Here is a 23,544-nt window from a genome sequence, read left to right as displayed (position 1 = left end):
AGACCCATGCAGAAGACCACGCCACAAATGCACCCAAACACAGAAACAAACAAAATCATTACACAGACCAGGATGCATCTCAGCCACCCCACATCCTGGTGAACGTGAGCAGTCACTCAAGTTGGTACATTCATGGAAATTACGATTTTAACCCAGATTTGCTCTTCCTGCCTCCTAAAGCAGGTTTATAAAGACCCTAATGATGCCCTTGCTCTGTGACAAGATTCAGGGCAGAACAACACGCCACACCCTGGAACTGTCCCCCAAACCACCACACAGGAGTCCACATCTTTTCAAAGATCTCTCCAGTCAGGAGTGGTGATCAATCCTGGGGTCCCAGAGAGTCAAGGTCTTCGTTGGCTAGATAGCATGTTCTAGGGCAGCCTGAGCCACAGACGCTGAAAAAAAAAAATCCAAAACATTTTTAAAGGAAGAATTAGTAGGGATTACTGATGAATCAAATGGGAGGGAAGCCTAAGGTGTGGTTCAGCTTCATGTGGCTCAGCAGTATAGTGCTTGCCTAGAATCAGTGAGAGGCTAGGGCCTGGCTCAGTGGTAGAGCCCCTGCCTAGAATCCCCCAGTGAGAGGCTGGGGCCTGGCTCAGTGGTAGAGCCCCTGCCTAGAATCCCCCAGTGAGGGGCTGGGGGTGTGGCTCAGTGGTAGAGCCCCTATCTAGAATCCCCCAGTGAGAGGCTGGGGCCTGGCTCAGTGGTAGAGCCCCTGCCTAGAATCCCCCAGTGAGGACCTGGGGTGTGACTCAGTGGTAGAGCCCCTGCCTAGAATCCCCCAGTGAAGGGCTGGGGGTGTGGCTCAGTGGTAGAGCTCTTGTTTCATGAGTCCCTGTGTTCAATCTCCAGCATATAAAAGAAAAGGAGGCAGTGAGGGAGTAGGTTTTTTAGTCCATTTTCTGATCTTTACTGCTCTAAATTCAATTCTCTAACACTAGTACAGTCACAACAGCAATAACAATACTACTACCCCAGAATCGAGCATTTTGTTTAGCGCCAGAATTTATTCCAAACAGCAGCCTGTCCGCTCTTATCAGTCCTCTCCAATAAAGTAAGAAGAGCTCCTGTCCTAGGGCCCATGAACTCTGTGCTTTGCAGTCCTGAAGAACCACCGCAGACCAGGACAAGTCCACAAAGGGAAGATTGAGCTTGCTTCACAGAAGAGGAAACCGGGACAGGGAGAGGCTTGGGAAATGTGAACTCAGAACTCTCTCCAAGGGCCTTCAAAGTCACGTGTCGCCACCAGAGTCCCTTCCGGGATTCTCTTTTAGGTTTATTTGGTTTTATTTGTTTGTTTGCTTTGCAGTGTAGGGGTTGTTTGGTTTTGTTTATTGACAATGCTGGGTATGAAGCTTCACACACACTTGGCAAATGTTCTACCATGAAGTTGCCTCCCTAGCCCTCTTTTCACCTGTTGTGTGTACACATGTGCACACATGATGCTCCCATAGGAAGGGTGCATGCACACACCTGTCTGCAGGTAAACACATCCATACTTGTGGACATCAGAGGAGATGTCCAGGGTCCTGTTCTATCACTCTCCCCCTTATTACTCTGAGATGGGGTCTCTCCCTGAATCTAGAGTGAAGCTGGCAGCCAGCAAGCCCCAGCAATCCTCCTGTCTCTACCACTGAGGTTACAGGTGTGTGTGGGAATTGCCTGGCCTCTGTACCTCAGTATCCCCCAACTGGTTTGTTTGATTGTTATGGTTTTTCAGGACAGTGTTTCTCTGTGTAACTCTGTCCTGGAACTCACTCTGTAGACCAGGCTGCCTCAAACTCAGAGATCCACCTGCCTCTGCCTCCCGAGGGCTGGGATTAAAGGTGTGCGCCACCATTGGCTGGCTGTCCTCCATCTGTTTAATGGTGGTCTTAATGTAGACTTACCTCAGAGGCTGCTGTGGGAGCAACATCAGATGTTTGTGAAAAGTTTCAAGCCATTCTCAACGCTAAGAAAGCCTTAGCTTTTGGTAACTTCAACAGATTGTGATTGGTTATTCACAGTTCCCAAGTCTTTGGCTCCAGCTGTGTGCTGGGACGGTGTAGCACGTGACATGGTGCAGGCCCATAAATCCCAGCACTCAGGAGGCTGAAGCAAGAGGACTGCACATTCAAGGCCAGTCTTGAACAAAATGATGGGCCATCAAGATAGAGAGTACGGGCGCTTGCCACCAAGCCTGACCACCTGGGTTTGGTCCCCACACCATAGGAAAGAACCTTTGACCTCCAAATGTGCACCACGTCACACGTGCCCAGATAAATGCACAAGAACAATAAACAGAATATGCTTTGTAAATAGAGAGAAAATACACCGATCCTTTTATGAGCAGCCTGTTTGGAGGGGTGGAGCATGGTGTTCGTTCCTCAGAGGAGGAAACTGAGACCAGAGCGGAAGTTGCTCATTCAGCTCTGCTGGCCGATGTAGTGGCGAAGTCAGCCCCAGCTGGCGGGGATTGCTGACTGATGGTAGGAAAACAGCGGCTGTGTTCAGAAAGATATCTGCTCCCCAGACCCTGCCCAGCACCCCTGTTCCCAGCAATGACAAGCACCCCAGTCACCTAGGTGGGGTTACCTGTCATCCAGAGAAGACTCTAGAGAGAAAGTGAGTTGACTCTTGTGATGTCATTCAAAACTGGCTCCATCCCAGTCCCACATCTTCGCTGTGCACCCCAAATTAATGCTTTTCCCTCTCTGAGGCTCCAAGGTATCTTTTTAGATTTTTCTTTTTTTAAAATAGGGTCTTACCATATAGCCCTGCTGGCCTATAACTTGCTCCGTAGACCAGGCTGGCCTCAAACTCAGAGACCCACCTGCCTCTGCCTCCCAAGTGCTGGGATTAAAGTTCTGTGTCACCCAGCCCTCTAGCCCAAAGTGTCTCTCTTATCATAAAGAAAATGATGATGCCGTGCAGAAAGAATTGAGTCTGGAACCGGATAGCCTGAAATTTTAATCTTGCTGTGTGGCTCCAGGTAACTCTAGCTCCCTCTCTGGATTTCACCCATTTCCTTTTAGAATAAGTTTGAACACCTCAGGAGAGCTAGAAGCCCCAGCGGGTGACAGACAGTGATACCGCTGTGCTTTAAGCTCAGGAGGCCCCACAGGCCCCAGGAGCGTGGGAGAGTTTCAGGGGAGGAACCCCAACTGGTCAGACCAGAAGAGCTAGCATCTTGGGAAGGAGTGGGACCCAGGGTGGGGAGTCTGCTCTTGCTCAGGCCTGCCTGGATTTGGGCTGCTGACCTGAGCCTGGCCTGGGCCCAGGGAGCAGAAGTTTGTTTGTGTGCTTGCTTGGCTAATTTGCGTGTTTACTGACTGATTTGCGTGACACTTACGCATTTGTTTTCTTGCAATCTTTGTATTTTTGCTGTGCGCTGGAGATGATACCCAGAGCCTCCTGCCTGCTAGGCCCGGTTCCAGTGTGGAGCCTCTCCAGCCCAGCTTCTCACACACTGGTGGACAGTGGGATTTGCCTCACTTGCCTGGGATCTATAGAGGGGTCCCATGGAGACAAAGGTCCCATCAGAACAGTCATGATGCAAGCCTCAGACATGCCTATGGCCTTGTCCAGGATGGGTTTTCTAGTCCTCCAAAACCAGGAAGGCTCCGAAACTCAGAACTTCCCTTGGGATACACTCAGAGGCGTCTGGGAAGGGGTGACCCACATGTAATCTTGTCCATTACACGCCAGTGTTCCCTACACTTGACTTACAAAGCACAGATCTAAAATGTAATTAAGAACTGAGCCTAGCAGGCTGTAGAGATGGCTTAGAGGTTAAGAGCACTGTTTGCTTTTCCAGAGGACCTGGGTTCAGTTCCCAGTACCCACATGGCAGCCCACAACTGTAACTCCAGTTCCAGGGCTTCTGACACCCTTGCCTGGACACACGTGTACGTAAAATAAAAACAAATTCTATATATGTATAAACTGAGCCTAAGGTAGCCAGGCACTCTTCTGAACAGAGACCCAAGGGCTACACTGGTCACAGACTCAGCCTGGGTACCAGCGAGAGTTTCTTCCCAGGGGACACCCTCGATGAGACCCAAAGGATGAAGAGAGACAACCCCCCAAGAGTTCTGATGGTCTTCTTCACAGCTCTCGGTCATCTTCAGCATCACTTTCTCACGAATTGATTCACGTGCTCAGTGCCCAAGACCTTTACTGCACGCCAAGGGCACAGTAGCGATGAGACACCCTAGGAGACAGCTTTGCTGCCAGGAATGACTTGGGGCAGTCAAGGCCAGGATGGGTGAAACTCAGGGTAGTCAGATTGCAATGGGATGGGCAGGTAGGACTATGTGACTCAGCCAAGGCAACCAGGGAGGGCTTCCTGGAGAAGGGAACTGGCCACAAGGTCCAAGATGTGTGTTAGGAATGTGAAATAGGCTAGCTACCCAAACAAATTGAATGAGCAAAGACCCGGAAGTGACAGGGGCCCTCTCTCCACTCTGTCTCATTTTTACAAAATGATATTGATGTCACCAGAACAGTCCTGGCCTGGTCCTCTGGGGACTGCAAAGGGGTTGGCTCAAAAGGAGGTGCCTGAGCAAGCTGGGGAGTTGAGGGTGGGGAGCTTCTAGATGGAGCCATTGAACTAAACTTTACAAAAGGAAGAGGTCAGAGCAGAGACACCCAGAGGAAAATCCAGGAATGAGGACATTCAGAAGTTCCTATGTTTGAATACGTGGAGGCAGATAAACTAGACTACAGTCCCAAATCAACCCCTAAGGCCACATGTCTGCCCACCTCTTCTCCCTGACCTTAAGGGTTGAAAGTCTCCATTGCTAGATAAACCCCTTGGCTCAGGGATACCGTCTAGGGGCAGAGGGGCCCCAGGGCCCCTGTGCTGGAATCCACACCAGCAATCCTGTTTTTCCACCATGTTTAATTCGGTATCAGAGGAGCACCAATAAATAGTTCCTTCCGCCCCCTGTAATCTTCCTCCTGCCCCAAGCAGGGCCTCCAGGGCCTGGCGATGCCACCGCTGGAAGCCACCTGCAGCCTAGATCTCTGCGACTCAGGCCAGCTGAGTTGGGACGGCTGCAAACTTCCCAGGAGAATTTCAAAGGGGCGGAGCCGAAAGCTTCCTGAAGTAGGCGGGCCCAGGAGGCCGGAACGTGCGCGTAGGGGCGGGGCTCGCCGGGACGTCCTTTCTCAGAGGGCGGGGCCGCTCAAGGGGCGTGGTTTTCGTCCGCTGCTGTGACAATGACATCCATCCAAATACGCATGGCTTCCGGGCTGGGGGCCACCATATAGAAAAGGCGTTCGTAGGTCTTGACGCAGAAGGTCAGGCGGGGACTGGGGCTCTGGAATATGCAAGGAGAGAGGGTGATTGGATCAATTTCCACAACTGTCTTCCTAAATGGGGTCTAGAATGTCTCCCCCACCTTTTTGTGAGACAAGGTTTCACTGACTGGCCCGGAACTCTTCCAGTCTGGCCTGGAACTCAGCTATCTGCCTGTCTCTGTCTCCCCAATGCTGGGATTAATGGTGTGTGCCACGATGCCTGACGTTTTTCATTTTGTTTTTGTTCTTACCCCGCCCCTTTCTTTGAAAGTGGGTTTGACTTCCTAGTTCAGGATAGCCTCAAATTTGCAAACCTCCTGAGGGCTGAGATTACACCATACCCAGCTGGAGCCCATTTACTGAGCACCAAATGGGCAATTCTTGAGTAAACCCCATGTCCATTATGATTTTAACCCCAAGGGAAGGGGTTGAAATGTGCCCATTTTTTGAACGAGAAAACTAAGACTTGAGATTTTAAAAAAGAAGAAAGAAAGAAAGAAAGAAAGAAAGAAAGAAAGAAAGAAAGAAAGAAAGAAAGAAAGAAAGAAAGAAAATCAGCTGGGATTCCAATTTAGCCTTTAAAAGCCCATAGTTGGGGGGCTGCAGATCAGCAACTCCAGTTGAGATCGGCAGTTGAGAGCACTGGCTGCTCTTGCAGAGGACTCAAGTTTGATTCCCAGCACCCACATGGTGCACACAGTCATCTGTAACTCCAGTCCCAGAGGATCCGATGACTTCCTCTGGCCTCTATGGGAATGCCCATAAATACATCCAGGCAAAACACTCATACACATAAAATAAAAATAAATCTATAATATATTTTAAAACAAACAGCCGGATGATGGTGGTGCACGCCTTTAATCCCAGCACTCAGGAGCCAGAGGCAGGTGAATCTCTGTGAGTTCAAGGCCAGCCTGGTCTACAGAGTAAATTCCAGGACAGCCAGAGCTGCGTGGAGAAAACCTGTCTCGAAATAGCAAACAAGCAAAAATGGTTGACTTCTTTCCAAAGAGGATTCTAAGCAGAGTTCCAGCTGCCAACATTTCATTTTCTGCCCTGTATTTTGTCTTCCTTATAACCTAGATCTCCAACTTAAGATTCTCCTGCTTCCACTTCCTGCATGCTAGAATTACATACATGTGCTAAACCAGAATTTGATCAATCTCTCCCTCCCTCTCTCTCTTTCTCAATTTCTCTCTCTCCTCAGGGTCTCTGTAACCCTGGCTAGTGGCCTGGAACTCACTATAAATTCCAGGCTAACTTCAAACTCACAGAGATCACCTGCCTCTGTCCTCCTGGTGCTGGGATTATAGCTGTGTACCAACCACCATGCCCAGTGTATATGATGCTAGAACTCAAACTCAGCACTCTGTGCACACGAGGCAAGCGCTGGGGCTGGAACTCGGGGCTCCGTGCATGCTAGGCAAGCGCTGGGGCTGGAACTCGGGGCTCTGTACACACTAGGCAAGCACTGGGGCTGGAACTCGGGGCTCCGTGCACACTAGGCAAGTGCTGGGGCTGGAACTCAGGGCTCCATGCACACTAGGCAAGCACTGGGGCTGGAACTCGGGGCTCCGTGCACACTAGGCAAGCACTGGGGCTGGAACTCGGGGCTCCATGCACGCTAAGCAAGCGCTCTACCATCTGAGCCTAAGAGCAGCCCCAGGCTCAGAACATTTATTTACTCCCCGGTTCTTGACAGTGAGTACAGCAAGATGGCTTTCCCCAGGTGACCTAGAGATAGGTGTTGTAGGAGGAGCGGGCTGTGTCCCCAAAATAACCACACAGAAATTGTATCAATTAAATTACTGCTTGGCCCATAAACTCTAGTCTCTTATTGGCTAACTCTCACATCTTGATTTAACCCATTTTTAATAATCTATATGTCACCATGAGGTCTCTGCAGGAGAGCAGTGTGGCAATGAGCGGAATGTCACCTTGAAGGCACAGCGCAAGTGGTCATAATAGACTTCTTCGATGGCCTGGAAGTAGATGACACCTTTGAGCTTGGTCTCCTCCTTGTCTGGTGGGAAGAGAGGGAAACAGACCAGTTAGAGGCGTGTGTGTGTGTGTGTGTGTGTGTGTGTGTACTGGTGTCATTGGGCCCTAGCCCTGAGACTAGGTAAGGGACATTACAGCAGTGTGACGATCCCACAGCTGGAGGGAGGTGAATGTCCATGCTAGACAGGAGATAGGTCTAGCGACTACATGAGCCTGGACTGAAGTCCTGGGTCCCTGAGAAGAGAAGGCGTGCAAGGAGAGCTTGACCCCCAGGGCTCCTGGTTCTGGGGTCTGGCTGTTCCAGCAGGCGGGGCACTGTCAGCCTGGGCCTGGTCTCCCTGGTGTCTTAGGAAAACTGGAGCCAAAACCGAACTAAAGTTATCTGTGCTATTGAGTAGAAGCGGGGGAGGGAGGGGTCTGGGTCAGGGGTTCTGGTGGCTTAGGGAAGAAGCAGTTAGGACAGAGTGGTTTTAGCCTAAACTCCAGAGTGTATGGAAGGGGCTGGGAGCCTAACCCCTGGGTCCATATGCAGCTGGGAAGTGGGAAGTGGGGACCTGGACTGTACAACCCTCAGCTTGAAGCTGCCTGGCCTTCCAGCTTACCAGCATAGTAAGCCAGCCGGCGAGCCTGCCGATCAAAGCAGAACCAGCGTTTCCTCCAGGTTTTGATGCGGCCACCCATCTTCACCAGGGGCCCGCGACAACAGCCTCCGGACACCCGCAAGTGGGGACAGCTTTCCGGGTTGTGGCCCCAGCGTTCCAGGTGCTGTGGGAGGTCCAGGACCCGGGGACCAGGAGGGCGTGGTGGGGGCGGGGGTGGGGGCGGGGCCTGCAAAGCACAGAGAAGGGGTCGTTTTGACCAGGAGCTAGGAGCAGAAGAGGAACTGCAGCCTAGAAGCTGAGAGAGCCAACTCTTCACAGGGACACTAACATAGACCATAGTGACACCAGGCGCGTGATTCACGTGCGAGGCTGAGGCAGAAGGATTTCCATTAGTTCGAAGGCTATAGATGCCAATAAAAGAGGAAATTTGTGTGTGTGTGTGTGTGCACGTGCGCACGACCTGTCTGTCATTCTAGCATTAGGGAAGTGGAGGCAAAAGGATCAGAAGTTCAAGGTTATCCTTGGCTCCATAGTAAGTTCAAAGCCAGCCAGGGCTACAGAGAGCATCTCAAAAAGCCAAATAAAAAAACAAAGAAAAAGAATTTGCACTCCATAGAAAAGTAGAGGAGGCTGTCCACCTCACCCTCCTATGTGAGTCACCTTCATAGACTGCCTGCCGGAGAGCCACAGTCCCTGAACTGAATAACGTTGGGTACCTCAGCATCCTAGAGCTGGTTCCAGCCCAGCCCTTGACGATCGAATCTGACATGCTTGTCTGTGCGCACAAACACGGTGGGGATACACGTTAGGGAACAATGCACTCAACAGAGGCTGTTTAATAAATGATGTTACTGGTGCTACATTTTTAATGCTGACAGGTTTGTGCAGAACAACCCAGAAGGTTCTATTGCCTTTGCTGCTCCCTGGCTCTCCTGAGTCTGAGGGATGGGCAAGGGGGTCTCTTGTAGCCCACACTAGCCTTGAAATCACCCTGTAGTGGAGGGCAATCTTCAATCAATTTCTGATCTTTCTGCCTCCGCCTCCCAAGTGCTGGGATGACAGGCATGAGCCACCATGACTGGTTTCTATGGTGCTGGGGATGAACCCAGGCCTTAGCGCAGTGCCAGACAAGCAGCCTACCAGCTCCCAGCTCTTTCTATACTGGAAATTTTGAATGGAGTTTTCCAACTGCCGTGCACATTTATTCTCCATCTTTAGAAACTACTGAGATAGCTACCAGCATAGGGGAAGGAAGAAAACAGGAGAAGAAAGTACCCGGGGCACAGCTCAGGGTACAACTTGTAATTGTCACACACAGGACCCCAAAACAAGAAACACACACAAGACAAGTACAAGGGGAAGAGGAGATGGCTCAGCTGATAAAAGTGCTTGCCACCAACCCTGATGGTGTGAGTTCGATCCCTGGGACCCACATAGTAGAAGTTGAGAAGTGATTCCCAAAAGCCCACTGTGGTACATGCTTGCTGGTATAAGTACACACAACTTAAATAATAAACAATTAAAAAAAAAAAAACAAGAGTAAAGAAATGGGAAGACTATGGGTGCTGATGCATGAACAGGAATAGACTGGAACCTTTGGACTTTTCTCCATGGGTCAAGCAGGACCTTTGTTGTTGTGTCAAAGGCAGGAAACAGTGAGGTGCAATAAAAGGTAAGAGCCGAGAGAAAAACAAGACCAAAAAGGACACAGGGGACTGACCACGATGGCAGGAACTGAAGGGCCTGTGGAACCTTCTGGGCTTCTTTTCATGTCTTCCTGTGGATTCATGAGGGAGAACCAATGAGGATGCCAACCCGTAAGACAGAGGGAAACATCTGAGGGAGGAGGCTGGGCCTGGACTCTTATGTCTCAGGGAGGAGGACTGGGCCTGGACTCTTGTGTCTGAGGGAAGAGGGCTGGACCTGGACTCTTGTGTCTCAGGGAGGAGGATTGGGCCTGGACTCTTGTGTCTGAGGGAGGAGGGCTGGACCTGGACTCTTGTGTCTGAGGGAGGAGGGCTGGACCTGGACTCTTGTGTCTCAGGGAGGAGGACTGGGCCTGGACTCTTGTGTCTGAGGGAAGAGGGCTGGACCTGGACTCTTGTGTCTCAGGGAGGAGGATTGGGCCTGGACTCTTGTGTCTGAGGGAGGAGGGCTGGACCTGGACTCTTGTGTCTGAGGGAGGAGGGCTGGACCTGGACTCTTGTGTCTCAGGGAGGAGGATTGGGCCTGGACTCTTGTGTCTGAGGGAGGAGGGCTGGGCCTGGACTCTTGTGTCTCAGGGAGGAGGGTTGGGCCTGGACTCTTGTGTCTCAGGGAGAAGGGCTGGGCCTGGACTCTTGTGTCTCAGGGAGGAGGGCTGGGCCTGGACTCTTGTGTCTGAGGAAGAAGGGCTGGGTCTGGACACCTAGGTCTGATGGAGGAGGGTTGGGTCTGTACTCCCTCAGGCAAAGGAGAAGGCTGGGGTCAGAAAAGGGGCAGCCCCCCCCCCCCCCCCCCGTCTCACCCTGGCCTTGAGCAGCCGTTCCCTCTCTGCCACAGCCTTCTGCAGGAGCCGCTCCATGTGGGCGATGTCTGGGTGAAGTGCCGAATGTCTAGGCAGACGAAGCAGCGATTGGGAGGTTACCTCAGCTGGCCTCCTCCTCTTCCCTCTTCTCCTCTCCCCCCTCACACCTCACCTATTCCCAGGGCCACAGTTGAGCAACTGATATAGAGGGTGTCTCCCAGGAGTCCCCACTGCTTGTGCAAGAGCCGAGGCCTCCAAGGGTCCTGAAGAGGGCACAGGAAGAGGAGGCCAGATGTTTCCTCCCTTCCCGCATCTCTCTAATTCTCCAGCCAACACCCAGGCTGTTTATCCATCCTCTGTTGCAGGAAAGGGCGGGGGGGGGGGGGGGAGGGCAGGAGGGAAACAGAAACAGTCCTCACCTGTACAATGGAGGGACAAAGGTCGGGGGGATCCCCTCTGGCTGGCCCTGTCTCCCCTCCTCCGGGGCAGGCTTCCTGTCCTCTGGAGACCAATAGACCCCTGAAAACACACAAAGGTTGTAAGTGTTTGAAACGGAAGCATGGCCCAAAGGTGCTTAGAATAATGGCTTTGTAGACAGCTGTGCTCCCTGGGCAGAGAGTGGATGGAAAAGGGTCTAAGCTTATCAGTAAATTAACCCATAGTGGATTCCTGATTTGATGTCATCACGTGGAGGCAGTGGAAACCACAAGACTGGGTCGTGTGCACATTGGGGACATGGCTCAGAAAGGGCTTGTCATGTATGCATGAGGACCAGACATCCATCCATGTGGAAAGTCAAGCACTGTCTCTCCAGCGCCGTGACTCAAGCACAGCCATCAGCTCTAAATGAGTTCAGGCCCCGGGCAGCGGAGGAATTGGTGATTCCCACCCCTCCAATAAATAAAGAAATGTGAAGAAAAGGAAAAGGCAGGTGTGGTGACAATATCAAGTTCTGGGGAGGCAGAAACTGGGGGATCCCTGGGTACTGCTGGCCTAGCCTGATCTGTAGGCCTCAGAACCCAGTGAGAGTCCCTGTCTCAAGAAACAAGACTGGAGGCTAGAGAGATGGTCAGAGCACTTACTGTTCATGCAAATGAGCGGTGTGGTTCCCAGCATCCACATCTGGCAGCTCAAATTACCTGTAACTCCAACTTCAGGGGATCAAGCACCCTCTTTTGGCCTCCGTGGGTACTGCACTCATGTGCACATACCCACCCCCACACAGATACATACACACACCTTTTAAAAAATATTTTTAAAGGGGCAAGGGCACCGCAGTGATGGCTCAATGACTAACAATACAAGCTGTTCTTCCAGAGGCCTGGAACTCTCTGTGTAGAGCAGGCTGGATTAAACTCACAGAGATCCACCTGTTTCTGCCTCTAGAGCGCTGGGACTAAAGGTAAAACCCACTGCATCTGGCTAAAAATAAATCTTGAAAATAAAACAAGGAGTGTAGGGACATAGCCCCACCCATTGGGGGCGTGTTCGCCTCGGGCTAATGTTTACGGATAAATCTGCCGGGCGTGAGCCCAGCAGCCCTTTTTTCTTTTGCTCCGCTTTTCCGGTACACCGCGGAAACCTATGGTCCTGTAAGTTTATTTCCTTATTAAAGCTGTATATATCTATATAATCTGTCTACATTCATTTGCGCCACCACAAAGGAGGACAGCCCCTTAGGAACAGCAGCAGAGACTAACCCCTGGCCATCTGCATGATGGGTCTCTCTGAGAAGTAGGTTTCTTGGGGTACCCCCTGAAAGGGTTTATCTTATCCCCACCCACCCTTTTGTTTTGTTTCTTCTTCTTTCAAGACAGGGTTTCTCTGTGTAGCCCTGGCGGTCCTGGAACTCACTCTGTAGACCAGGCTGACCTTGAACTTAGAGATCCCTTTGCCACTGGGCTGGCCCCATCCACTGTTGTGCTCTCTGCTTCCTGGCTGACATGAGGTGAGAGCCCCCCCCTTCTACCATGATGCTCTGCTTCAGCTCACTTCAGGCTCAGCATCCAGGGAGCCAAGTGACTCAGGACCAAATCTACGAACAACGTGTGCTAGAAGCTGTTTTACTCATTCAGTACTGCCACAGAGATGCAAAGTCACGGCCCAAACACACATCCTCAAGAAAAGCAGTGCCGTCTCTGTCTCCACGAGAAGTCAAGAGCACTGCCTACGAAAGCCACCAGCTAACTGTCCCAAATGAAACATCACAGAAAGCCGAGGCCCCAATTTAACTCCCAGTACCAGAAAAAGAAAAAACTTTTCAAAGGACTGGGGATGTTGTTCAGTAGGTAGAATGCTGACCTCACAAAGCCCTGTGATCGATCCCCAGCACCACATATAACTGAGCATGGTGGCACAAGTCCCTAATCCCAGCACTCCCGGGGTGAAGCAAGAGTAGCAGAAGTTCAGGGTCACCCTTGGCTATGCAGTGAGTTTGAGGCCAGCCTGGGCTGCATGAAAACCCGTCTTGAAATGTTTTTAAGCCCGGTGATGGTGGCGTACGCCTTTAATCCCAGCACTCTGGAGGCAGAGGCAGGCGGATCTCTGTGAGTTTGAGGCCAGTCTGATCTACAAAGAGACAGTCAGGGCTATTACACAGAGAAACCCTACCTAGAAAAAATAAATAAAAAACTAAAAATACACACACACACACACACACACACACACACACACACGGAAACCGAGGAGAAGTGCTGGGCCAGGAGGGGTACAAAGAGACGACCTCATCAAAGTACACTGTTTCTCTCTTGGGTTTCAGGCTCTCATCTTGTATAGGAGAAGTGGGTGTTACGCAAAATAACAACAACAACAATAAATACCCTATGATCAAGTTTCCCCATCTCCCCCATCCTTAGGCAGAGAGCATCAACAGAGTCCCCCCCCTCGCCAGTGAACACAGGGAGACAGCAGTACCTGCATGGAGCTGCGGACAGAGAAGAGGCAGGAAGAGGTGGAAGCGGAGGCAGCGGTGGCATGCGCGGTGGGGTCCTGCAGAACCAGCAGCTGACGGTCTGTCTTCTGTGTGAACAGCAGCTGGGAAGGGAGGGGGGAGTGGTTACAAAAAGACAGGGTGTGTGCCCGGGTGTATGTGCACGTGCATGTGTGTGCACGTGCGTGTGTGTGCATGTGTGTGTGTGTGCTTGAGCACACAAGTGTGCGCATGCTGGAGAAACACCTCAGCAGTTAAGAGCACTGACTGAAGCCAACCAGGCGGCGCACACCTTTAATCCCAGCACTGCGGAGGCAGAGGTAGGCAGATCTCTGTGCGTTCAAGGCCAGCCTGGTCTACAAGAGCTAGTTCCAGGACAGCTAGGGCTGTCCCACAAAGACACCCTGCTTCATAAAACAAAACAAAACAAAACAAAACAAAACAAACAAACAACAACAAAAAAGAGCACTTAGTTTCAATTTCCAGCATCCACATGGCAGTTCACAACTGTCTGTGACTCCAGGGCCTGGGGATCCAGTGACCTCTCTGAGCACTGGGCATGCATATGGTGCACAGATATACATGCAGGAAACACACACATAAGACATGGGATTCAGGAAGTACTCCCAGTTCACAGATGATCTGGCCCCAGATTGCAAGCACCAGTCCATTTCTCAAGCAAGAGGGCCAGAAGACAGTCTTCACTACCGGTCTCCCAGCAAGAGCCTGGGCTACAAGCATGGAGTGCCAGTTCTTTGAAGGTGGAGACTGGTCCTGGACTCTGGGTCTGAGGGGAGAGGGCTGGGCCTGGACCCTAGGTCTGAGGGAGAAGGGCTGGGCCTGGACCCTAGGTCTGAGGGGAGAGGGCTGGGCCTGGACCCTGGGTCTGAGGGGGGAGGGCTGGGCCTGGACCCTGGGTCTGAGGTGGGGAGGGCTGGGCCTAGACCCTGGGTCTGAGGTGGGGAGGGACCAGAAGCTCACACAGAAGTTCCTGTGGGTATGAGGTTGGGACCCAAGTTTCCAGATCTGAAGGAGGAGGACCAGCAGGTACAGAAAATCCCTTACCTTGGTGAGCGCTTTATCGGGCTCAGAGAAGTCCCCACTACATGTTCCCTGAAGACAATTGAGCTCAAACAGCCGGTTCCGTTCCTAGGAGAGGCCATCACAGGTCATCACGGTATCTCACCTCACAACATAGGCCACCCCCACATATCTTCTGTGCTGGGAACTACCTGGCTACTGGGAGCTGGGACATGCAGGCAGGTGTGGAGTGGAGCAAGCCTCTAGGGAAACTCACCTGTGTGAGGGCCTGAACAGCCTCCTCCTTCTTCCTGCTCAGCCCCCAGCTCTCAGCAGTCATTTGCTCCCCCAGTGACTTGAGCTGTTCCTCCAAGACCTGGATGCGGCGCTGCAGGGGACCCCCATTCTCGTCACTCAAGTGGCTGCCTGGGTTGGATTCCCAGGCCACCCTCCCATGGTGCCCGGCTTTTACCACACTCCCTCATATACCTCAGGAACTGGAGAGAGAGATGGGACATTAAGTCCCTTGGACCCTCTTTCTTTTTTTGGAAGTGAAGACCCAGAAGACATCTGGGGTTGGTGGTGTGGAATAATCCACAGGCAGACGCCAAGGGAGACACAGAAATGCACGGGGAATGGAGAGAAGGGCTCAGAGGTTGAGAGTATATACCGCTCCTAAAGAGGACCTGGGTTCAAGTCCCAGCACCCACAGCAGGCGGCTACAACTGCCTCTAACTCCAGTTCCAAGTGATCTGACAGTCTCTCCTGGCTCCTGCAGACCCTTGAACACAGATTCTCCATACACACACAAACACAGAGAGAGAGAGAGAGAGAGAGAGAGAGAGAGAGAGAGTTAAAATAAAATAAATAAATAAATCTTAAAGAACAGGAAAAAAGGAGCCATGCCATAATTATAACACCCAAGAATGCTGGGCTGTGGTGGCACATGCCTTTAAACCTAGCACTCAGGAGGCAGAGGCAAGTGAATTTCAGTAAGTTCGAGGCTAGCCTGGTCTACAGAGTGAGTTCCAGGACAATCAAGGCTACCTACACAGAGAAACCCTGTCTCGAAAAACCATTAAGAAAAAAAAACCAAAACAAAACACCAACACCCAAGAGCCTGAGGCAGGAGAATTGCTTCAAATATGAGGCCAGCATGGACTACATAGTGAGACCCTATCTCCAAAACAAACAAACCAGAGGGACAGGGGTGCGGCTCAGCTGGCAGAGAGCTTGCCTGGTAGGCTTGAAGTCTTGGGTACCACCCTCGGCACTGCATAAGCTGGGTGTGGTGGCTCACACCTTCAGGCCCAAGACTCGGGAGGTAGATGCAGGAGGATTGCAAGTGTATGTCATCCTTGGCTACCTAGCTGGTGCCAGGCAGCCGGGGACACACGCAGACAGAAGCAAAGAGAAGGAAAAGAGAGAAGGCAGACAACACTCTTCTGGAAGAGCTGTGGGACGGAGACTTGGGCAGGAACTGTTTACAAATGGGTGGGAAGCTGAGCTGTGTAGTCAAACTTGCCCACTTCTCCACAGGACAAGGCCAAACTTTAAACATAAAGCTGCCAGAATGAATGAGTGGCTGGGGCCAACAAATAAAATAAATAACAATAAATAATAAGAAATAAAGCAACAGCTCAAATGGTGGCTCAGAAGATAAAGGTACTTGCTGCCAAGCCTCATGACCTGAGTTAGATCCCAGGGGGTCGACGGAGCAGAAGGCAAAAATGTTCTCCTGCTCTCTGACTTCCGTGAGTATGGTGACATGCATGCTCTAACACGAATGGATGAATGAATCTAAAAGTGATAACAAATCCCAGCTCTTTCCTTTATGAGTGAAGAGGGAAAAATAATGTGAGCACCTTGGCTTTCACTGTGTTCAGTTACGGTAGGAGAAAAAGGTCCAGGACGTGCCTTAGAGTCTGCTGTAAGGAGCCGTGGCTCAAGAATGGTTATCACCGGGGCTGGAGAGATGGCTCAGAGGTTAAGAGCATTGCCTGCTCTTCCAAAGGTCCTGAGTTCAATTCCCAGCAACCACATGGTGGCTCACAACCATCTGTAATGGGGTCTGGTGCCTTCTCTGGCCTGCAGGCATACACACAGACAGAATATTGTATACATAATAAATAAATAAATATTTAAAAAAAAAAAAAAAGAATGGTTATCACCGTGTCTGAAACACAGTGAATGTTCCAGAACAGTCATGGAAATGGAGGAATGGGAAGGACAGAGGAGGCAGGGCTGCTCCAGGGAACTCACCCTGTGCTGGGCCACGCTGGTCTGAAGTGCCCGGACCTTGGTGTCTGGAGCTCGCACCTCAGGGCTGTCCCGCTCCTCATCCACGCGGCTCTCACGCTCCAGCTGCTGGAACTCCAGGTCCTCATATGAGCGTTGGGCAGCATCTAGCTGCTCTCTGATCTGAGGGTGGGACACAAGGGACTGGAGGTAAGAATTCTAGACCTGAGGAAGAATGAGCTGGTGGACTTGACCCACGTCCCTAGCTTTGAGGGAGAAGATTGGGGTCAGGACCTCTGGGTCTCTGAGGGAGGAGGGCTGGAGCCTGGACTCCTGGGCCTGAGGGAAGAGGCAGGGCCAGGACTCTTGGGTCCAAATGGAAGATAGACATGGAATCTGGTTTCTAAGAAGGTCCAAGGAGCCCTCACCTCCTGCACCCCCTGCAAGAGCCGCTCTCTCTGGTCCTCCGGCTGCACATCAAGCTGTCCTTGGGCCTCCCTAAGCCTCTGGCGAAGACTCTCCACGTGATCACGCTCCTGGCTCAGCTGCCTCTGCTCCTGAAGGAACAAGCAGGCTATGGGCCTGGACTCAAGCAAGGAAGCCAACAACCAGGACCCAGGCCCTGCTGGGGTGTCTGCTACTCAAGCCAGGACTCCCACATCTGCTTTATGGCCCCGCTCCAGAGGAATTACCATGGAAACGGTGCAAGATAACAGGCGACAGCCAGGTGTGGTGGCAAATGCCTGTGTTCCTAGCACTCAATCGGTGGAGGCAGGAGAATGACAAGTTCAAGGCTTGCCTGGGGCATAAAGACAGACACTAGAAAGGGAGGAAGGGAAGGAGAATGATTGAGTCTTACCTACAAAACACCTGTGCTACACTGAGCCACATCCCAGCCCCTCACTAGGGGATTCTAGACAGGGGCTCTACCACTGAGCCACACCCCAGCCCCTCACTGGAGGATTCTAGGCAGGTGCTCTACCACTGAGCCACACCCCAGCCCCTCACTGGGGGATTCTAGGCAGGGGCTCTACCACCGAGCCACACTCCCAGCCCCTCACTGGGGGATTCTAGGCAGGGGCTCTACCACTGAGCCACACCCCAGCCCCTCACTGGGGGATTCTAGGTAGAGACTCTACCAGTGATCTACATCCCTAGTCCAGGAGTTACATCTGATGCAATAATCACTCTACAGTGAGCAGAAACCAAGCACTATTTAAAGCTAATGAGATATAAGGAAACTGTAAGACAGTTTTTGGCACAAGCTCTCGTGGAAAGGTCCAAAAGTTTTGGAGGCAAATCCTGTGTGTGGGTGGATGTGGTTGTGGGAAGAGAAGGGCTGAGCAGGGAGTTACACAGAGAATGTTATACGTGCAATGCATGTTTGGTTCAGTCTGACTGTATCATTGGGGTTCGTGGCACCATGGAAAGACTGGAGCAGATGTCTGTGTTCAGCAGGACTTCCAGCAGTGAAGGTGTGACAGTGAGCCAACCCTGGGGAGTGTGGACGGAGAGAAATAGAGAGGAGATAGGAAAGAGGGATCATGGTGCCTATGGGCTCCAGGGGTGAGGAGCAGGGGCATTCAGTGCAGGGTTAACGGTCTGGTGATAGAAGACCACAATGTGGAGAAGATGGTTTCTCAGGATGGCTCTGGATATGATCAGTAAGAGACATAGACTGAAGGAGGAGGCTGGGCCTGGACCCCTGGGTCTGAGGGAGGAGGGCTGGGCCTGGACCCTGGGTCTGAGGGAGGAGGGCTGGGCCTGGACCCTGGGTCTGAGGGAGGAGGGCTGGGCCTGGACCCTGGGTCTGAGGGAGGAGGGCTGGGCCTGGACCCTGGGTCTGAGGGAGGAGGGCTGGGCCTGGACCCCTGGGTCTGAGGGAGGAGGGCTGGGCCTGGACCCTGGGTCTGAGGGAGGAGGGCTGGGCCCGGACCCTGGGTCTGAGGGAGGAGGGCTGGGCCTGGACCCTGGGTCTGAGGGAGGAGGGCTGGGCCTGGACCCTGGGTCTGAGGGAGGAGGGCTGAGCCTGGACCCTGAGTCTGAGGGAGGAGGGCTGGGCCTGGACCCTGGGTCTGAGGGAGGAGGGCTGGGCCTGGACCCTGAGTCTGAGGGAGGAGGGCTGGGCCTGGACCCTGGGTCTGAGGGAGGAGGGCTGGGCCTGGACCCTGGGTCTGAGGGAGGAGGCTGGGCCTGGACCCCTGGGTCTGAGGGAGGAGGTATGGGCTTGGATCCCTGAGCCTGAGGGAGGAGGGCTGGGCCTGAACCCCTAGGTCTGGGGTAGGAAAGGCTCAGAGCTCAGATATCTGCATCTGAGAAAAAAAATGCCTAGAGCCCAGAATCCTATACCCAGACCCAGACCCCCGGAGAGAAATCAGGGTTCAGGGTGACAGGGTTCTTGCACTGTAAGGCCAGGATGCAGCTCCTGAACACACAGAGTCACAGCTCACAGTGTCAACATGGCTGCAGTGCTGACTTTTTCAGGCTGGAGAGCATTGGCCTGGAGAGTGTCAGCATCTCTAGATAAGGGAGTCTTAAGACCAGGGTGACTCACTGAGGTCCACACACCCAGAGCTGACGTTCCTTAGACTCAGTGGGAAGTCATAAAGCAGGCCCAAATCTCACCACACCTCTACAACCAAGTGACCATGTATTCACAGAGAACAGAGGGGCACCGACTGTCCCCACAGGTACATGGTCAGCCACATCCTGGCTACTGACAGAAGACTCAATTTTTGTTTGGAGTCATAGTGCAGGCCTGTAATCCCAGGCCTCGCATCCTCAACTACAGAAGTTCAGTACCAGACTGGGCTATAGACCCTGGGTGGGGTGGAGATAGAGGAGGAAAAGGAGAAGACAAAACCAGCTGCTCTTGCTATAAGGACAACACATGATTCTGCTGTGTACCTGAAATCCCAGGACTTGGGAAATGGAAGCAGAAAAATCAGGGGTTCAAGGTCATTCTCAGACACACAGTGGGTTCAAGGCCAGCCTAGGCTATCTGAGACATAGTCTCAGATACTATCTTAACAAAACAAAACAATAATGGTGCCAGAGAGAAAGCTCAGCAGTTGCAAAGGACCTGAGCTTGTTTCTAGCACCTGTATTACAGGTACTGACAGCCTATAACTCCAGTTCAGCGGATCCAACGTCCTCTTCTGGCTTCTGAGATCATCTACATGCATGTCACACACACACACACACACACACACACATCTAAAAAAAGATCTTGAAAGGCAGAAGCAGGTGGATCTCTGTGAGTGTGAGGTCAAACTGGTCTACATAACAAGATCCAGGTAGGCCAGGGTTACATAGAAAGACACCAGTTCAAAAACACAGAACTAAACAAAACAGCCATAAAAAATCACCCAGAAGATTTGGTTTCTTAGACAATTAACAAGCAGGTGGACAAATATGAGAAACTTAGCAGGCCTCCTAAACAAAACAAGACACTGAGGGGAGGTGGCACACACCTCAATCCCAGCACTCAGGAAGCAGAGGCAGGTGGATCTCTGTGAGTTCGAGGTCAGACTGGTCTACAGAGTGAGTTTCAGGACAGCCAGGGCTACAAAGAGAAACTCTGTCTCAGAAAAAGGAAGGAAGGAAGGAAGGAAGGAAGGAAGGAAGGAAGGAAGGAAGGAAGGAAGGAAGGAAGAAAAAAAAAAAAAGACTGCAACCACACTGCCCTGGTACACACCTCTAAGCCAAGAGCCAAGCACTCAAGAAACTGAGACAAAAAAATCATGGGTTCAAGGCAAGTCAGGGCTACATAGGGAAACCAAGTCTCAAATAACAATCACACTCACATATAAAGGAAGTTCTCATTTTTCAGTGGCACCTGTATGTACAGGCAATGTGGCTTTTCATTGAGCATTTAAAACTTGGGCCAGTCTAGGAATGTGGCTGAGTGATAGATCACTTTGCCTCTACCTAGAATCTCCCAGTGAGGGGCTGGGGTGTGGCTCAGTGGTAGAGCCCCTGCCTAGAATCCCCCAGTGAGGGGCTGGGGTGTGGCTCAGTGGTAGAGCCCCTGCCTAGAATCCCCCAGTGAGGGGCTGGGGTGTGGCTCAGTGGTAGAGCACCTGCCTAGAATCCCCCAGTGAGGGGCTGGGGTATGGCTCAGCCTAGAATATTTGCACTGTTTAGATTCTTAGCATAGATCCAGGGATCCTGGCACAAGGAAGAATTGGTGGAAATGAAAGAAGGATATTAAATGAATCATTGCTGAAGCTGGGGAGCACAAGACACCAGCCCAGCTGAGTATTCAAAACTTTTGATGGTATGAAATGGTTCCTAGTACGCTGCAGAGACCTCAGTCGTCAGGCATCCAAGTCAGGCCCGGGGAAAGAGATGGGAAACAAGGAACAGGAGCCCAATTTCTCCGTCTGAAGAACAAGGGTCACCATTAGGCCTGATCACGGGATGGTGGAGACTGGAAGGCAGAGCCAGGAAGAAAGGAAAATGATGATGGAAGTCGCTGGTCAAACCAACCTGTTCCCGCAGCTCCTGGCTGCTCTGGTGGGACTCCACCTGCTGGCCCAGCAGCTCCCTCAGTTGCTCTTCCTCCCGCCGAGCAGCCACCCGTTCACCGGCCAGTTCACCCCGGAGCAGGGCCACCTCTACTTCCATCTGCAAAGAAAATAAGCAAGTTTTGGTGCAGGTGCAGCATCTGGGCCGGAGGACCGGCCTGGGAATGGCCCTGTGGAAGAGGTCCAGGGCCTGGAACACCTGATTATCAGAGATCCGACAGCTTAGAGTGGCCTTGCAGGTTCCCCCACTGGTTCATTTTCCAAGGGCTCCCCATGCTCACTTCGATCCTCAGTTCCTTCTTCTGGCGCTGTAACTCCTTCACACGCTGCTCCATCAGAGCCACACGGGTCAGTGCCTCCAGCTGCTGTCCTCGCAGCCGCCGCGCCGCCCCTCGCATCCCTTCCCCGGGAGGGAGACATGGGGAAGGAGTGGCTGAAATCTGCACGGCAGGCGTAGCCTCGGGCTGAAATTAGAGAGGGTGTGATCGGGAGGAGAGACGTACCCCCTTTACAGTCACCAAACAGGTCTGGTCCCCACACCAGTTGCGCCCCTGGGGGTCATGAGCTGCCTAATTCAACTGCTTCCATTTCGGTCTGAATGGAAGAGCATGGGGGAGGGGGGGGCGCTCCAAGTTCAGGACGGGTACAAAGGCTGGCGGCTACTACGCCAAACTGCATGAGCGCTCTCTCTCTCTCTCTCTCTCTCTCTCTCTCTCTCTCTCTCTCTCTCTGTGAATTTCTGTCTGTCTCTCTCTCTTTGCACAAGCGCCAGTGGAGGTCAGAGAGGATCGAACTTGGGTCATCAGTGTTGGCAGCAAGGGCCTTTGCACCCAATGAACTCACCTGCTCCTGAGTCTCAGCCTCTTGGCATCACTTTCTCAGTCCCTGGATCTCTCTCTTTCCCCTGTCTCTCTGACTTTGTCTCTTTCTTCCACCTCGGCATTTCTTCTTTTTGTTTCCCTGTTGCTGGATCTGTGTCTTCCCCGCGTCTCTCTTTTGTGTATTTGTCTCACTCCCTCTGTCTCTGTCTTACCAAGTTTCTCTGTTTCTATCTGGGTCTCTCTGGCTTGTCTGACTCTGGGTGTTTCCGCCGGTCTCTGGGTATCTCTCCTTACTCTGGGTCTCTGTGTCCGGCCCCCTGTTTGGGTGTCTGTCTGTCCGTCCGGGTCCCCGCTGCGACCCCTCACCTCTTCGCGGCAGCTCTCGGTGCTGCTACCTTCTCCCACTTCTTCCTCTTCCTCCGCCTGCCGCTCAGTTCCTTGGCAGCTCGGAAGCTCTGCTGGGATCTCGGGCTCCTCGTGCTCTTGGGACTCCTCGGGGTGCCCCTGAGGCTGCATGGTCCCCTGAGGCTGAAGCTCGGCGGTGCATTCCGGAACCTGAGGCGACGAGGAGCCCTCCTCCGAAGCGCTGGGTGTCCCCATGGCCGCTTTGGATTCCTTTTTGGTGGGCGTGGTCAGGGCTCCGGGGCGTGGTTTTGATACTTTGGGGTGTGGTCTAGAGCTCGGTGAGCGTGCCCAGGGGCGGAACCTAAAGGTTCAGAGACAAACGCTGAACACTCTGAGGGCGTGGCCTGAAGCTTCCTGGGGACCCGCTTGGGACTGGGGCTCGGCTGGAGGGCTCCCGATGGTGACACACACCTAGAGTTGGGAGAATTTTGAGTCCGGGGTCCCAGTTCGCCCGGTGCTGGCGAGTTGCACACTGTGCATTCCCTTTGCCCCAAGTGTCATCCCTGAACCCTCCCACCAACCCTCTCCTCAGTTTCCCGGATTGCCTCCAAGAAACCCCAACCCCTCCTCCGCCCAGGAGGGCCGGCCAGGGCCCTCGTTCCCGAAGTTCAGAAGTCGAGTCCAGATCCCCTTGCAGGACATCAGCGTCCAAGGCTCCTCACCCCAGGATCCAGGCTCGTAGTGACTCCCTCTCCGGATGCTCCTGGGGCCCCAACGCCTCCGTTCCTCCCCAGGAGGAGATCCCCGGCGGTCGCCAGTCTCCTCCCCGGCTCTGCGCTGTGCACTGCGACTTGCGCCGCGAAACAGGTGGCTGGAAGGAGGGAGGAGAGAGGCCGCCCCGTCCCCCTCCCCAGCAGCCCGGAAGTAGAGGGGGGGACAACAGGTCCGACAGCTCACCAGGGAGGAGGGAGCCAACCGTCTGCCCCGCCCGCAGCCCAGGCACCCGGCCATCCCGGCCCCTCCGGCCCCACCCAGCGAGAGCCCAGCGCCCAGACCTCCCACTCAGCCTCCCGTGCCCCCATTCCTGTGCCCCTGGAGGGCCGGGCGTCTTGGCCACCTGTATATAGCAGCTTCCCTAAGGCCAAGACCCAGGAAATCCTCAAAGGAAGATAGGAATGAAGATGGGGCCCTCCCCTATAATAAGCCCTTTGGAAGGGCCCTGACCGGTTTAGGGAGCCGGACAAGGGAAGGGGGGGTATCCCGA

At 52.9% G+C, this 23,544-nt stretch overlaps 1 protein-coding gene across 1 annotated transcript; it reads right to left on the bottom strand.

Annotated features, from left to right (window-relative positions):
* Positions 1-4,905: 4,905 nt before the first annotated feature.
* On the bottom strand, positions 4,906-23,026 carry Phldb3 (pleckstrin homology like domain family B member 3). The gene is made up of 16 exons (XM_057762149.1): positions 23,003-23,026; positions 22,302-22,751; positions 21,396-21,578; positions 21,077-21,214; positions 17,014-17,142; positions 16,610-16,768; positions 14,625-14,735; positions 14,393-14,476; positions 13,312-13,431; positions 10,818-10,917; positions 10,571-10,661; positions 10,399-10,486; positions 9,613-9,669; positions 7,893-8,118; positions 7,227-7,312; positions 4,906-5,309 (listed from the first exon to the last, which is right to left on the bottom strand). Exons 2-16 carry the CDS (start codon positions 22,533-22,535, stop codon positions 5,175-5,177), a joined length of 1,941 nt encoding a protein of 646 aa, XP_057618132.1. The 5' UTR covers positions 22,536-22,751; positions 23,003-23,026; the 3' UTR covers positions 4,906-5,174.
* Positions 23,027-23,544: the final 518 nt, after the last annotated feature.

Source organism: Chionomys nivalis, chromosome 2 (assembly GCF_950005125.1).
Source record: "Chionomys nivalis chromosome 2, mChiNiv1.1, whole genome shotgun sequence".
Taxonomy (NCBI): domain Eukaryota; kingdom Metazoa; phylum Chordata; class Mammalia; order Rodentia; family Cricetidae; genus Chionomys; species Chionomys nivalis.
Note: the sequence above shows the minus strand (reverse complement) of the source record. Positions and strands in the feature narration are given on the sequence as shown.

Bases quoted from the DNA above. Each gene is read 5' to 3' on its own strand.
- Phldb3 (XM_057762149.1), bottom strand. From the start codon at position 22,535: ATGGGGACACCCAGCGCTTCGGAGGAGGGCTCCTCGTCGCCTCAGGTT. The intron at 14,736-16,609 runs GTGAGTTCCCTG...GGTCCCCTGCAG, and splicing joins CCAGCGTGGCCCAGCACAGG to CGCCGCATCCAGGTCTTGGA. The intron at 10,662-10,817 runs GTGAGGACTGTT...TGCCCTCTTCAG, and splicing joins TTTGTCCCTCCATTGTACAG to GACCCTTGGAGGCCTCGGCT.